Source organism: Crocodylus porosus, unplaced genomic scaffold (genome assembly GCF_001723895.1).
Source record: "Crocodylus porosus isolate Cpor-Errol unplaced genomic scaffold, CroPor_comp1, whole genome shotgun sequence".
Lineage (NCBI taxonomy): Eukaryota > Metazoa > Chordata > Crocodylia > Crocodylidae > Crocodylus > Crocodylus porosus.
The window spans coordinates 121385072-121397355 of NW_017728931.1; the positions used below are offsets into that span (position 1 = coordinate 121385072).

At 41.9% G+C, this 12284-nt stretch overlaps 1 protein-coding gene across 1 annotated transcript; it reads left to right on the top strand.

Moving 5' to 3' along the window:
- Nucleotides 1–4177: 4177 nt before the first annotated feature.
- Nucleotides 4178–11833, top strand: SYPL1 (synaptophysin like 1). The gene is made up of 6 exons (XM_019543560.1): nt 4178–4280; nt 4384–4455; nt 5661–5779; nt 6927–7131; nt 9933–10121; nt 11019–11833. The coding sequence occupies exons 1-6, from the start codon at nt 4269–4271 to the stop codon at nt 11148–11150; spliced, it is 729 nt and encodes a 242-aa protein (XP_019399105.1). The 5' UTR covers nt 4178–4268; the 3' UTR covers nt 11151–11833.
- The last annotated feature ends 451 nt before the right edge of the window (nt 11834–12284 follow it).

Consider the following 12284-nt stretch of genomic DNA (forward strand, 5'->3'; position numbering starts at 1 on the left):
AGAAGTCTCTAGAAATATTTGTAGGAAAAGGCATTGTTTATGATGCTCCAACTATAAGTTTTGTGATTAAAAAATGAGTGAAGGAATATTTCATAATAATAAAGTTATGTTAGAATGTGGACTAAGTTTCCAAGGATAGTGACGAAAGCCCTACTGTGAAACATTTAAACAAAACTAAGCTTTTGTATTCAGTGCATATTCGGAGAGTCCTACACTGGTCAGGATAGGGGATGGAGAATGTCGTCAGTAGATTTTTCAGCTCTATTTTTGATAACCAACTTTAATTATTAAGGTACCTTACTATAGCTCCAGAGCAATAAATTCAATCCTTGTTCCAGATCCATGCCAAATCCCATCCCCACTTGTATATAGTTGCCTGATCATTTGGGCTGGTGACTCAAAGGCAGCCAGACGTGAGGCTAGCCATATCACCATTGTTAGCCATATGAACACTGGCCAAATGGGACCTCCAGAGGCCCCTTCAAGTCCTACTTCACTATGATTCTATGATTCTATCTAGACTCAGGCAGACTTTTGACTTAGTTTCACAGCTGATGGGCCTCTAGCTTCCAGAAATGACCTGGATTCATATCGGCACATCTCCAGGAGTTTTGTTTGATTCCTGTTCTAGGTAGCCACTATGGGGTATAGATGCTCTTCTTTACAGAAGTTTAGCGGGCTCATCTACTCTTTATTTAACTGAAGTGTTGTTATATTGGACTGCAATAGCCTGGGTGTTGATTTAGAGGACACTAGCAGCATCCTGTAGTGTTCTACACTCCCTGTTCTTTAACACTTGGCATTTGTCCCTACCCCTTCCTGTCCATCTTGGCAGACCAGAATAGCTAGTTTCACCTTTGTAGGACTGTGATGCATTCTCACATCAGACTGGGCATTTTCAGATTCAAGGAAGGAAGGATCTGCATCTTTCTCACAGATCGAGTACACAGGCTGGAGCATGATTTTACAACATGGCATGGTCCCATCTGCACAGTCGAGATGAAACACAGCTTGCTTCCTATTGATATAGAAGGCAGTGGGAGTTTTGCCATTGACTCAAGTGGGATCAGGAGTAGACCCAATGTATTTAAAACAGCAGCAGCCAGCCCGAAGTAGCACTCCTGCCATTGTGAAATTTGAAGGAAAATACTAGTGTACACTAATATACAGCACCAGATGACGAATGACTCCTATGCAGTTCTCCCTTCATCCCTGCTTACAGAGATTCATAATGGGACTTATTTCCCAAGAAGAAAACAATGGATTAAGTAATATATCCACCCCTGGGAATTGCACTGTGATTCTTAAAAATGTTTTCTCATGTCTTTTCTGCCAGTTCCTGCAGCATTGCAAGCCCATTTTTAAGGACTGGTTTGTCATTACTATTCTCAGATTCTGCACCTCTTTCCATTCTTGGCCAGAAGCTAGCACCTTTTATTCAAGTATCATCACTCCTCCAGAAGCATTTCAACTTCCAATAAAGGTCACTGTTGTCACTTTTCTGTCCTAAGGTACTAGTAGCCCCCAAAGTGCATCATGACTTAAAAATAAGTACTAAGGGCTCTGAAGGTGTGTTGTGGTAGGTCCTAATATCCTCTCAGACACATGAATGAAGTAAAAGGGTAAGAGGGCTTGTGCCAAGAAAGGGAAAGGTGGTGAATGCCCATAGACAGTGGCTATGATTAAAATGAAACAATAGCTGTTCTTATTTGAATCCTTCGGAACAGTCCAACAGGGATATAGAGCTTATCAGGTCCAGTGCCCAGGATGCCTTCTCCTGTCCAATCTTCCATTAGAAAAAGACAGAAGCTTGCATACTTCTGAGCCAGGATCAGTTATTGGTATGCCCAGGCTCTGTTGCATCTGTTGCACAGCTCATGCTCAGGAAGGAGATAATTGAAGTTACAAAGATCAGGGTAGATGGACAATGGGGACAGTAGTTCTGCGTCTAACCAATTAATTCCATAAGTTTTCTTTGGGGAGAGAGAAGAGCGAAAGTTGGTTATCCACATTAGTCTGAATTCAGGAAGAAGGGAAAGGGGGAGGGGGAGGGCACCTTTGTGGTTCAGAAAGGCATGAGTTTTTATAGGCAACAGCCTACTTTGTCAGATACTCTGAATGGACTACAGAAAGAAGGACTTTTATATAGTAGGGGAAAGGACATAAGACTTGTGAATAGTCTACATTTTAGGATTTTTTAAGGATCAACCACCTGTCCTTCTTTTCCTTAACTGAAAGTTTATTCTTCAGAAAAAACTAAACTTTTAAAATCTCATAACAATTATTGCTATCTTTTCTTTTCAAAGGGATGGAGGCCATAGGCTGTTCTTAGGGAAGACGGCCACCATTTCTATTCACCAGGTCCTCAAGAAGTTCATCCCTGTGTCCTGGCACCACAAGGGATCAGCAGTGTCCCTGAGAACAGCTTGATTTCACTTTTCTATGAAGAAGTGGCTGTCCTTAGAGAGAGCTCAGTGGAAGGCAGCCTGGAGCCTAGTTCACACTGAAGAAAGTGGGAAGTGATAACCACTATGGCAGAGCTTGATTAACCCATGAGTTTTCTGATGGCATGTTTAGTTCTCTATCTTCTGCTGAAAAATAAACTTTCAGTTTTGACGCACAATCATAAACACAGATGATTAAAAAATCCTAATATAATTGATGCGCACACTTCCAATAACTTAATTATAGAGGTAGTTTAAAGAGTCTGCATCATTCTGTCATCAAGATCATTCAAGGCCAAAATCAAACTATGCCACTGGGTTTGGATAAAGAATCAATTTTCACTTTAACTCCTAAATTAAAAGATTCATTTGTAAAATCTCAGAAAATTCATTCAAAATTCGGTAAGAGCTAAAAAAATTGGGAACAATAAGCTGTAATTTTCATGCAGAAAATAAGAGAATCCCTGCTTTAAGTTCAAAATTTACCTTACTCATAACTATGGAGCTGCTGCTGAAATGCCCAGGAGGGGATTGTATCCTGTCTCTCTTTCGTCAGCATTCAGGTAGATAATCCTCTCCATGTTCCCCCACCCCCTCAAGTTGGATCCTCTAGGGAGGAGCAAGGGGTTGTTTCACTTAGTACATGGCCCAACATACATCTCATCTGATTACCTACTCTGACTACTTGCACTATTTCTCCTCATGTTATCATTAGAGAGCAGTTTCCCTCATCTCCCTTCAAGGGGAGGTGGAAGCAGAGAGTGGGATAAAACAAAACTGAGAACTTATCAGGTCTGCGCACAGCAGCACTGCTGACCCACATCCCCACATAGACCTCCTGTCTACTTCCTTATTGACCCACTGCCTAGAAAATTGCTTGAAACTTCATACAGTTCTTTGGATATGGTGATCACAAGATGATTTTCAGCCATTTTGCAAGGATTGCTTCTGAGTTACAGGCCTAATGAGGCATTCACATCCAGAAGGTGGTCTCTAAGAGTGCTCTCACAACTCCAGGTAGCTCCCTAAATCAGCTGTCCTCACTCAGTGGACTGCAAGCCATAATGGTGCCATAAAGGTATCTGGCAGATTGCGCTCACAGAAATGAGAGCTGCAAATTCTCAGATTGTTGAGGCGGATTTGAGCAGAGGGCCGCCTCCTGTAGATGTAGCTATGAAGGCTGCTGTCTCTATTTTGTATGTACCTCTCCCCCACCCCCCAACTGGCTCTTTGCTTTACCCACACAAGGACAGGCTGTGAGACAGGGAAAGCAGAGCTGCAACGAAGCCTTCCCACCCCTGCAGACCTAGGTCTCCTCTTCTCTCAGCAGCTCACCCAGCCCAGGTGCACCTCACCCCCCTCATTGCACTTGCTCATCTCACCAGCTCCACCTCACCCTCCCCACCTTTAACAGAGATTGCAGCTCAGGCAACAGTTAAACACTGTTCCTGTGAGCCTATCTCTGCCTTCCTGTGTGCCAAGAACCGCTGCCCTGAGCCCAGCTCAGCTCTCACATCATGAACATTTCCTTAAACAGTCCATGAAACCCCACAGACACTGGTGCAGGGGCCCTACAATGAAGCAGGCTGCAGGCAGCAATCAGCTTTGCTGCTAGAGGCCTTCAGAGCAGGGCAGCCATGCTGCTCAGGGGAGGAGCCCAGCAGCTGCCCCGCCCCCAGCCCCATTGTGAGGTGATGGGTGGGGGTGGGGCAGGAGGAGTGTGAGTGACGAGGGCTGTGATTGGATGTGGCAGGACCAGGCAGGCCACATAGGGAGGTGCCCTGCAGAGCCCCTCCACTCAGGGTGGTGGGCTGTCAGGGGAGGATGTTGAGCAGGGTAGGTGGGCCTGCTTGGGCCTCTTTCTTTCTTTAGCCCTTCTTGCAGTATCTTTTCCAATTCCCCCTTCTGCTTGATTGATTGCTGTCCTTTTTCTTCTCAGAAAATGCACGGGCTCCTGGTTGATGTCAGCCTGTTCACAGAGCCTCTTGGCTTTGTGAGGGTCCTTGAATGGGTGAGTTTTTGATGGGCAGAGAAAAGCCTAGCGGCAAGTTGTTTTCTCCTGTGCTAGCTGGTGGATAAGAGAGAAGGGGTCCAAGTCTCTTCCTTGGGGCTGTCTTTGCCTGGGAAGGCTCCTGTTTCCCTGTCCTGCCTCATGGCTGCTGGGCTTGGTTTACAGTGCTCCGTCTGATACGAGCCAATGCTTTCAGCTGGGTAGTGTTTGCTTGGGCCTGACTTATTTACGTGAATTGTGAAGGTGGTAGTATGCTGTTTCTAACCAAAACGTATGATCCATTGTCTGCTAACCACTATTTCCAAGAGAGCTGTGTGTCCCCCTCCCCTTCTTTACAAAAACAAGGAAAGTAAGTGTAGATTTGCTATGCTGCAGATGGGGTTGATTGTGTAGTGGGTGTGTGTGTGCAGGGGGGAGGTTTATTGAGTAAGATAAAATTAAAAGCCTTTCAAACAGTTGCATATAAAAGCTGAGTTTCATTGATATAAAAGCTGTGGGTTTGTGGTAGATTTATAAGTGATGCTGTGAGCACCTGCTGCTTCCACTTCCCCCTAATGGGAGGCTGCATGTGTCTGGCACATCTGAAGGCAGGCTTTGTTTCTCTGGGCAAGTGCATGACTAGTCTGCTCTGGACACAAGCAGTCCAAGTTAAATGATAATGCTGAACTCAAAAAGGGGGAAAAAAAGTTCTAAAAGCAGACTTTTATCATTGTGTTACAAGTACCCTGGGTCACTTAAATTGACCCTTTTTATTATTTTTTTTTTCCCCCCCTCCCTGTTTGTACTTCTCAGAAGTGGGGAGTGCAACAGGTGCTTTCCACAAATAATCAGTTTCACTTTTAAGTTGACTCCGCTTTTTTTTTTAAGCGGCAGTGGTATGTTTAAACCAAAGCGTCTCGGTTAACATGAGGAAATGCACATTTCTTGTCAATCTATTTAAACACTGAGTTTGTACTGCCTGCAAAGGAAGAAATCTTGTAAGTATAATGATGTGTATGTGTATCGAAGTTTGATAAACAGGTTAACTGCTTATATCTCTACAGGCTAGTGTTTCAAAACTTGCCTAATGGAGCCCTGCTTTACTGGGTGATTTGCATGGGGAAGCTGAATTTGATGAACAAAAGCTTTGTCAATGATTTATCTTCTTCCTGGTGACTCCTTTGAGTGTGAAAACTAGTACTAACATTTTCTATCCCTTTCTATAGATTTTTTCCATCTTTGCCTTTGCCACATGTGGAGGCTATAAAGGTGCAACTACAATTTTAGTTTCCTGCCAAGGTGCTATAAACAAAACAGCTACAGCTGTTTTTGCCTATCCTTTCAGGTGAGCTCATCCTTTTTGACTTGTTTTAATTACTGTTTCCTATGCTGGTTAATGTTTCCCTAAAACATGCATCTGGTTTGCTATTCAGTAGTCATACAGATGTGAATACTGAAGATGCTTGTCTCCATCCTCTCCAGATTGTGTATTTTGATACCTGAATTAGACTTTTTTTTCCCTGGAGTCCCCTTCATTTTTGTCTCCTTATTGATGTTGTCTTTGAAATCAATACTACTGACCCCTCACCCCCCAGTGAAGTATGTTTGGGGGAGGGGAGTAAAACTTCTAATTACAGAAGTCTTCTGGATTTTTTTTTTTTTTCTGTGGATTAGATTTAGTTATACTGAAGAACCCAACTTAAACAAAATGCTTTCCCCGTTATGGAAAAAGTCTAAGGGCTAAATGGGAAAATATACACAGTATTTTCCATAGTTAGTGGATTCTGACTAGTATGGCAAGGTTAACATTGTAATTGTAACAAACTGCAGCAAGAACTGAACAATATTTTCGTAGAAACGGGAGAGGGAGACCAAAAACTAGTAAGGAGACCCCTTGGCAGAGATGAACAAGGAAGGCTAGAGAAATGAAGAAGAAAGTCAGGCCAAGGCCCCAGTCCTTTAAGCATGATTTGGGACCTAGCATGAGCCTGAGGCTCTAGCTGGTGCCTGCTACTGACTAGTAAAGCCTGTAGGATTCACTGCCCCAGTGTCCAGGGCAAATCATCCATTTGGTTGGGTGAGGGGTGGGGAAGGATGGATTTATTTAATTAGTCTGCTTATTGAGTAGTGTTGAGGGTTGTGTCATGTTTATCAAAAGCTCTGCTGACTACTGAACTTGCCTTATGGCTGGTGAGTCTTGATCAGCATCTTGTACCTGGGACTAGTATGTTTAAGTAAGCTTGAAATAGCTTAAATTTGGGTCATAATTTTCCTTGACCGCTTGTTTTAAATGTACCTTGTAGCAATTTCTGCACTGAGGTTTTAAATGCATAAACATATTTTAAACTGTATGCAACTTCATTTGGTAGTCAGAAAACTCGGCAGTTCTGAGGAACAACTGGGATTACTTGAAAGCATTTCTTCACTTTAAGTTGAACCGTGTTGAGGTTTCCAATTAGGCAACCAACACTAATGAGACCTGTTTTTTCCAGACTGAATACAGCTTTATTTAGTGCACCAAATCCCACACGATGCAACAGCACTTGGACTGACACTTATCTTGTGGGTGACTTCTCCTCTTCTGCACAGTTCTTCGTTGCTGTTGCAGTCTTGGCATTCCTATACTGTATTGCTGCCCTTGTTCTCTATGTTGGGTACATGCATGTGTATCGGAGCAACAGCAAAATCCCACTAACTGTAAGTTATTTTAGTTGCTTGTCTTTGATTATCTTTTGTGGATTTTTGTTTTGGAATAAGTATGGCTGAATACCAGTTTTGCATGGGGTTATTATTCATTAAGTGAGCGGGACTCTATTTGAGTGGATGGGAAAGACTTGTAATAGAGTCCTAGCTTAAATTATTTTATTGTATGCCTTCTTTGGAAGTACTGGATGTAAGTTCAAATTCCCTTTTGTTAGAGCAAGGAATTGAACCCAGGTCTCTTTCACCCTGGATGAATGTGATAACTTTTTTTAAGCTGCTGGATAAAGGAGGAGACTCCATACTCTCCAATGTAGTGTGCAGCCCATTCTGCTATATGCTCTGAGGATATCTACTGGGCTCAACCTTGCAGGTGATGCAAATAGAAGATTGTCTAGTTTGCAAATCTTACTTGATTAACTTTTGGTATGAGATGCCAAACTGCTTAGCACAGTCAAGACTGAGGCACTTTTGAGCAGGCTTAAAAGCAGAACTGCAAGCACCTGCTGGAAAGACTTCATGTCAACCTGGGTTCTTCCAGGTGGTGATAGAGTTTTTTGAGGGTTTAAATTTTGCATATAAATGCCTGCAGTAGCATTTAGGCTTAAATTCCTTTGTGCCTCTAACCCTGAATGACCCCCCTCCCCCCCTCAAAAACAAACAAACAAACAAAACAGCAAGGCATAGATTCTGCAATGGCATCTGCACATGTGGGCCTGTAATCAGTAGGAATCTGTGAGCCAGGCCCCAAAGATTTGCACTTGCTGCTGCCACCCCTGCCCCCCACCATCAGATCTGCAAGTTAGTACTGCAATTATAAATATATGGTGTAATTGTAGACCCGTTGAATGGATGTGTAAAGGTCACTATTCTTTACCCCCCCCCATCTTTTTTTACTGCTTTTGCTTTTTAAAATAAAAATTGGTTTAAGAAAAACTTTTGGTTTAAAAGAATAGTTGATGGGAAATGGTATATAAATATTTCACATGTGTATAAAGGTGGAGTGACTTCTCTCTTGCAGAAACACCCATCTGCAAGAAGCTCTCTGTATGTTGGTCCTACAGTTCTTTTCTATCTGTGGTCATAAACTGCAGAGGCTTTCCTTTGTGGTCGGGGGGAAACAACCTTCAAGGCCAGGAATATTGCCTGTGCAAGTTAGGGGACCAGCTGGATAACATGACATTACTTCTAATTTACAATTTTAAATGCAAGGACTTTTGGAACTAGAGCACTTATGGAACAAAAGTTAAACTTCTGTGGTATGGTAGGTAGCTCAAGAGACCTGTCTGTAAAATCAAGTCCTTGGCCACAACATGTCCATTTCTGCATTGGAGAGCTCTTGCAATCTTTGCTATACCAGTATGATTAAAGAACCAAGTCCCTATCTTGTAGATGGATGCAACTATAATCATAGAAAAGTATTTATAACTTATTCCAGTTTGGGAGGCAAAATAAGAGCAGTTTAAAAATTAATCACTGTTCTAGTAGCCATTATTGTTTGATGTGCAAATAATTGGTGGGTCTTATTCAATTTTAGAATGAAACAAAACAAAATGGTGGTTGTCTAATACAACACTCCAATCAAAAACCAGAGGCCTAGTGAGCTCCTGCAGAGCCTGGGCAGCATACCAACTCCTGGAGGACTGAGGCGGTAGGGTAGGGGGGGATCCTCACCTGCCCCAGCTCTCGGTGTAGTCTGGCGGCGGCGGCGGCTGCTGCTGCTGCTGCTGTAGTACCATGGGCTTAAGCTGCTACAGCTGAGAAGCAGACTTTTCTCCCACCAGTTGTAGCAGAGGGCACTGGCATATCCCCTCCTCTCCCTCTTCCCCAGAGTCTTTGCTATGCTAGGTGCAGTTCTGGGCCATCCAGCCATAGAAGCTGCACAAGCTGTTCTCAGTAGATTGGGGGTGGGGATTGAGCAGAATAGTGTCCTCCCTGCCCCAACTTTTTTGGGTGTTCTTTGCCACTGTCGGTGGCTCCTCCTCACCCAGTAACATATTTGCGGGGAAGGAGTGGTGAATAAAATGGGCACCAAGGGCAGCCCCTGGGGAATTATGCCACAGGGCTGCTGTAGCTGAGGAATAGGGTTGGCACATACTGGCAACAGCAGCCCTGAGGGATAGGGTCCCCAGGGGCTGCCTCTGGTGAGATGGTCACTCCCCACCCCAATATGCTACTGAGTGCAGAACTGCACAAGATGCCTTCCTCCCTGCCCCCTTCCTAGTGTATTGAGAAAATTACGCTGATAAAGCTTCATGTTTTCTAATACAGCTTTGTTTCACCCCCCTCTCTCCCTTTCCTGCAGCAATTCAAAATGGTCCCTGTATACTAAAATATAATTACAATATAATACTAATGAGTAAAGAAATGTAATGCATTGTTTTTTAAATGTGTATGTATATGTATAATATTTTTAAAAGGGGGTGAGGGGGTGGTGTGGTATTATGGATGGGAATAAATTAAGTTAAGAGCGGTCTGAAATGCTGTTCTTGGTTTAAATAATTACTACTTTGGGAACAGGTACTTGGAGAAGTTCTTTCCTCCCACCTCAACTGCTAGGTTGAATGCTTAGAGCTTGAGCATACAAGAGATGTAAGGGGGTCTGGTGTATACCAATGTTGTTACCAAGATTGCAAGAACATGAAATTTGTCTGCTTTTCTTGTCAATGCCTGATGCTTTCATTGTTTCCCTTTCACATGAAGGTGGCTGAGTTTTGTATGTGTGGTTCTTGTTTTGTGGCATGATTTTTCTGTAAATTAGTAACTGATTTTGCAGTTCTCTTTTTTTTTTTCTGTAGGACTTTGTTGGTACTGTCATTGGTGCCTTTCTATGGCTGGTCAGTACCTCAGCCTGGGCTAAGGCACTTACTGATATAAAAATATCCACTGGTCTCAGCATTGTTCCAGAAATTGCAGCTTGCCAAGTGCCAGGATCAACTTGTTTGTTTGCTTCAGTCACCAGCATGGGAGGACTGAATGTGTCTGTGGTATGTATGTAAAGCCTTTCAATGCTGTCATTCTGCACTAATACAAGCAAGACCTCTTTTTCTGTCTACCTGTAGAATTTCATCCAGTGAAGATTATAGGTGTTGGTGACCACTTCGGGCCTGACTGAACTTCTTCATGGGCTTTGTACTATTGCAAAGCACTTACTAAAATGCCTGCTTCCTCTTATGATTTACCAAGAACTGTTTTATTCATGAAATAGCTTCCCAATTTACTGAAAATACCTCTTCCAGTACCTTCCCCTTTTAACTTTTTACACCTTCTCTCTTCACAGTCTAGAAGTCTCTTTTGGAGTAATCAGATTTGTCCAGTACCAGTGTTTGTGATCATTGTTTGTCCCAAGTAGAAGTAAATTCTTGACTCCTTTTTATTCTTGGTATTGAGCCTGGTCTTTGTATTAACCACATCTACCAAGTTCTTTAAACCCCAATATAAAGATTCATTTTCTGTGAGTTGGCACAGCAAAAGTTGCATGATAATTTTCCGGTAATGGATAGACAGCTTCCCTCCCACCTCTTGCTGAAGCTTAAGGACTAGTGCCAATAGCAGTACCCCCAACTTTGCACTGTAAGAAGTAGAGTTCACATAAGCTGTTCACTAAACCGGTGGGGATTGGAACAATAATATGTTGTTAGGAATACAGAGAGTTCATTCAGTGAATGAGGGAATTGTATAATGTCTTGCATCCAGGTAACAAGGATCTCTGCAGGATGGGTGCTTTCCAGCCATCCTGCTGCAATACTGCTAGCAGACCCTCACAGAAGAAAGATCATTAACTGGGCTATTCATAATTGCAGAGTGCTTCAATGCTATAAGTCAAATGCTGCTACTTGCATTATAAGGAGGTTCTTAATTTTTACTTTTTTTTAAACCCATAGGTTTTTGGATTACTTAACATGATTTTGTGGGGAGGAAATGCTTGGTTTGTGTACAAGGAGACCACTTTGCATAATCCACCAAACGCAGCTTCTCAACATCCAGGAATCTATCCAGCTCAATCAGGAATATAACAGATAGGTGAGGCACATCCGTTTTTGTATCCTGTTGCCAACTACTTGGAGCCACTGGGATTATTTTTGTAATAATGGTTGGTAGACAAACTCTTGCTTTGTCCTTAAAGCCCATGCTTTGCATAGAAACAAGGATGAAAACTTTGAAACGTTTACTTCATTGAAATGCATACATGGTGCCTTTAAAATGAATGCAGTTTCTTCATTAACTTCTGAATAGCAAAATGTTCAAGTCTTCCTAGGTGCAAACTCTCTCCCCTTCTCAGCAAGGGGTTTTTGCTAAAGTTTTTGGGAAGAAGCTGCAACTTTTTATAGTTAATATAACATTGCTCTTTCTTTAAAAGAAAGTGTGATGATTACAACCTTGTTTAGGAAGTTTGGAATTCCAGTGTTAAAGGTGATCAGTCAGATGTTATGCATGAACAGTTCTTTCAGAGAACAGAAAATAAAAAGCTTTTTCTAAACTTCTGCTTAGCTCTGGTTGCAAGTCTCTCTGGCATACTTCTGCAACCATCTTATTAGGCCTTCCAGTCCAAGGTAGCTTTTTTTTGAAAGAAAAATATAACAAAAGTTCAGTCTGCAAGCAGAATGTTTAGTCTTGTTTAGATTTTGTTTTTCTTGTATTCTTTGTTACTATTTCATGCTTTGGGACAAATCTCCAAATAAATATGATGAAATTTGAATTATTTTCTTGCCATAATTTAAGGAGAGAAATGGAAGCAAGTTATGCCCTTACTGATCAAATAATTGTGCCAAGTTAGTAAGAAATACTGTGGAGCCCAAAACTCACTCATTAGTAAATTTAGTGCATGTAAATATGTCCACGCATAGTAACAGCTAATCTTTATAACACACTGTCCGAGGATGGACAACTCTTGATGAATTTTTCAGATGTACTATCTTCTGTTAAGTTACTACTCTAAGTTACTTTATTTATTTCTCTGTCCATGCAAAATGTACAAGAAACATGTTTGTTCTTGATTTAAATTGTATTTAAAAAAAAAACAAAAAAAAAAAACCAACTTCAAAGTGTCAGTGTCATACTATTTTTAAACAACAAATTTTTCAAGAATCCCCACCCCCCAACTAAGTATAAATATATTGGCATATTATAATGAAGTCTCAATCACTTTA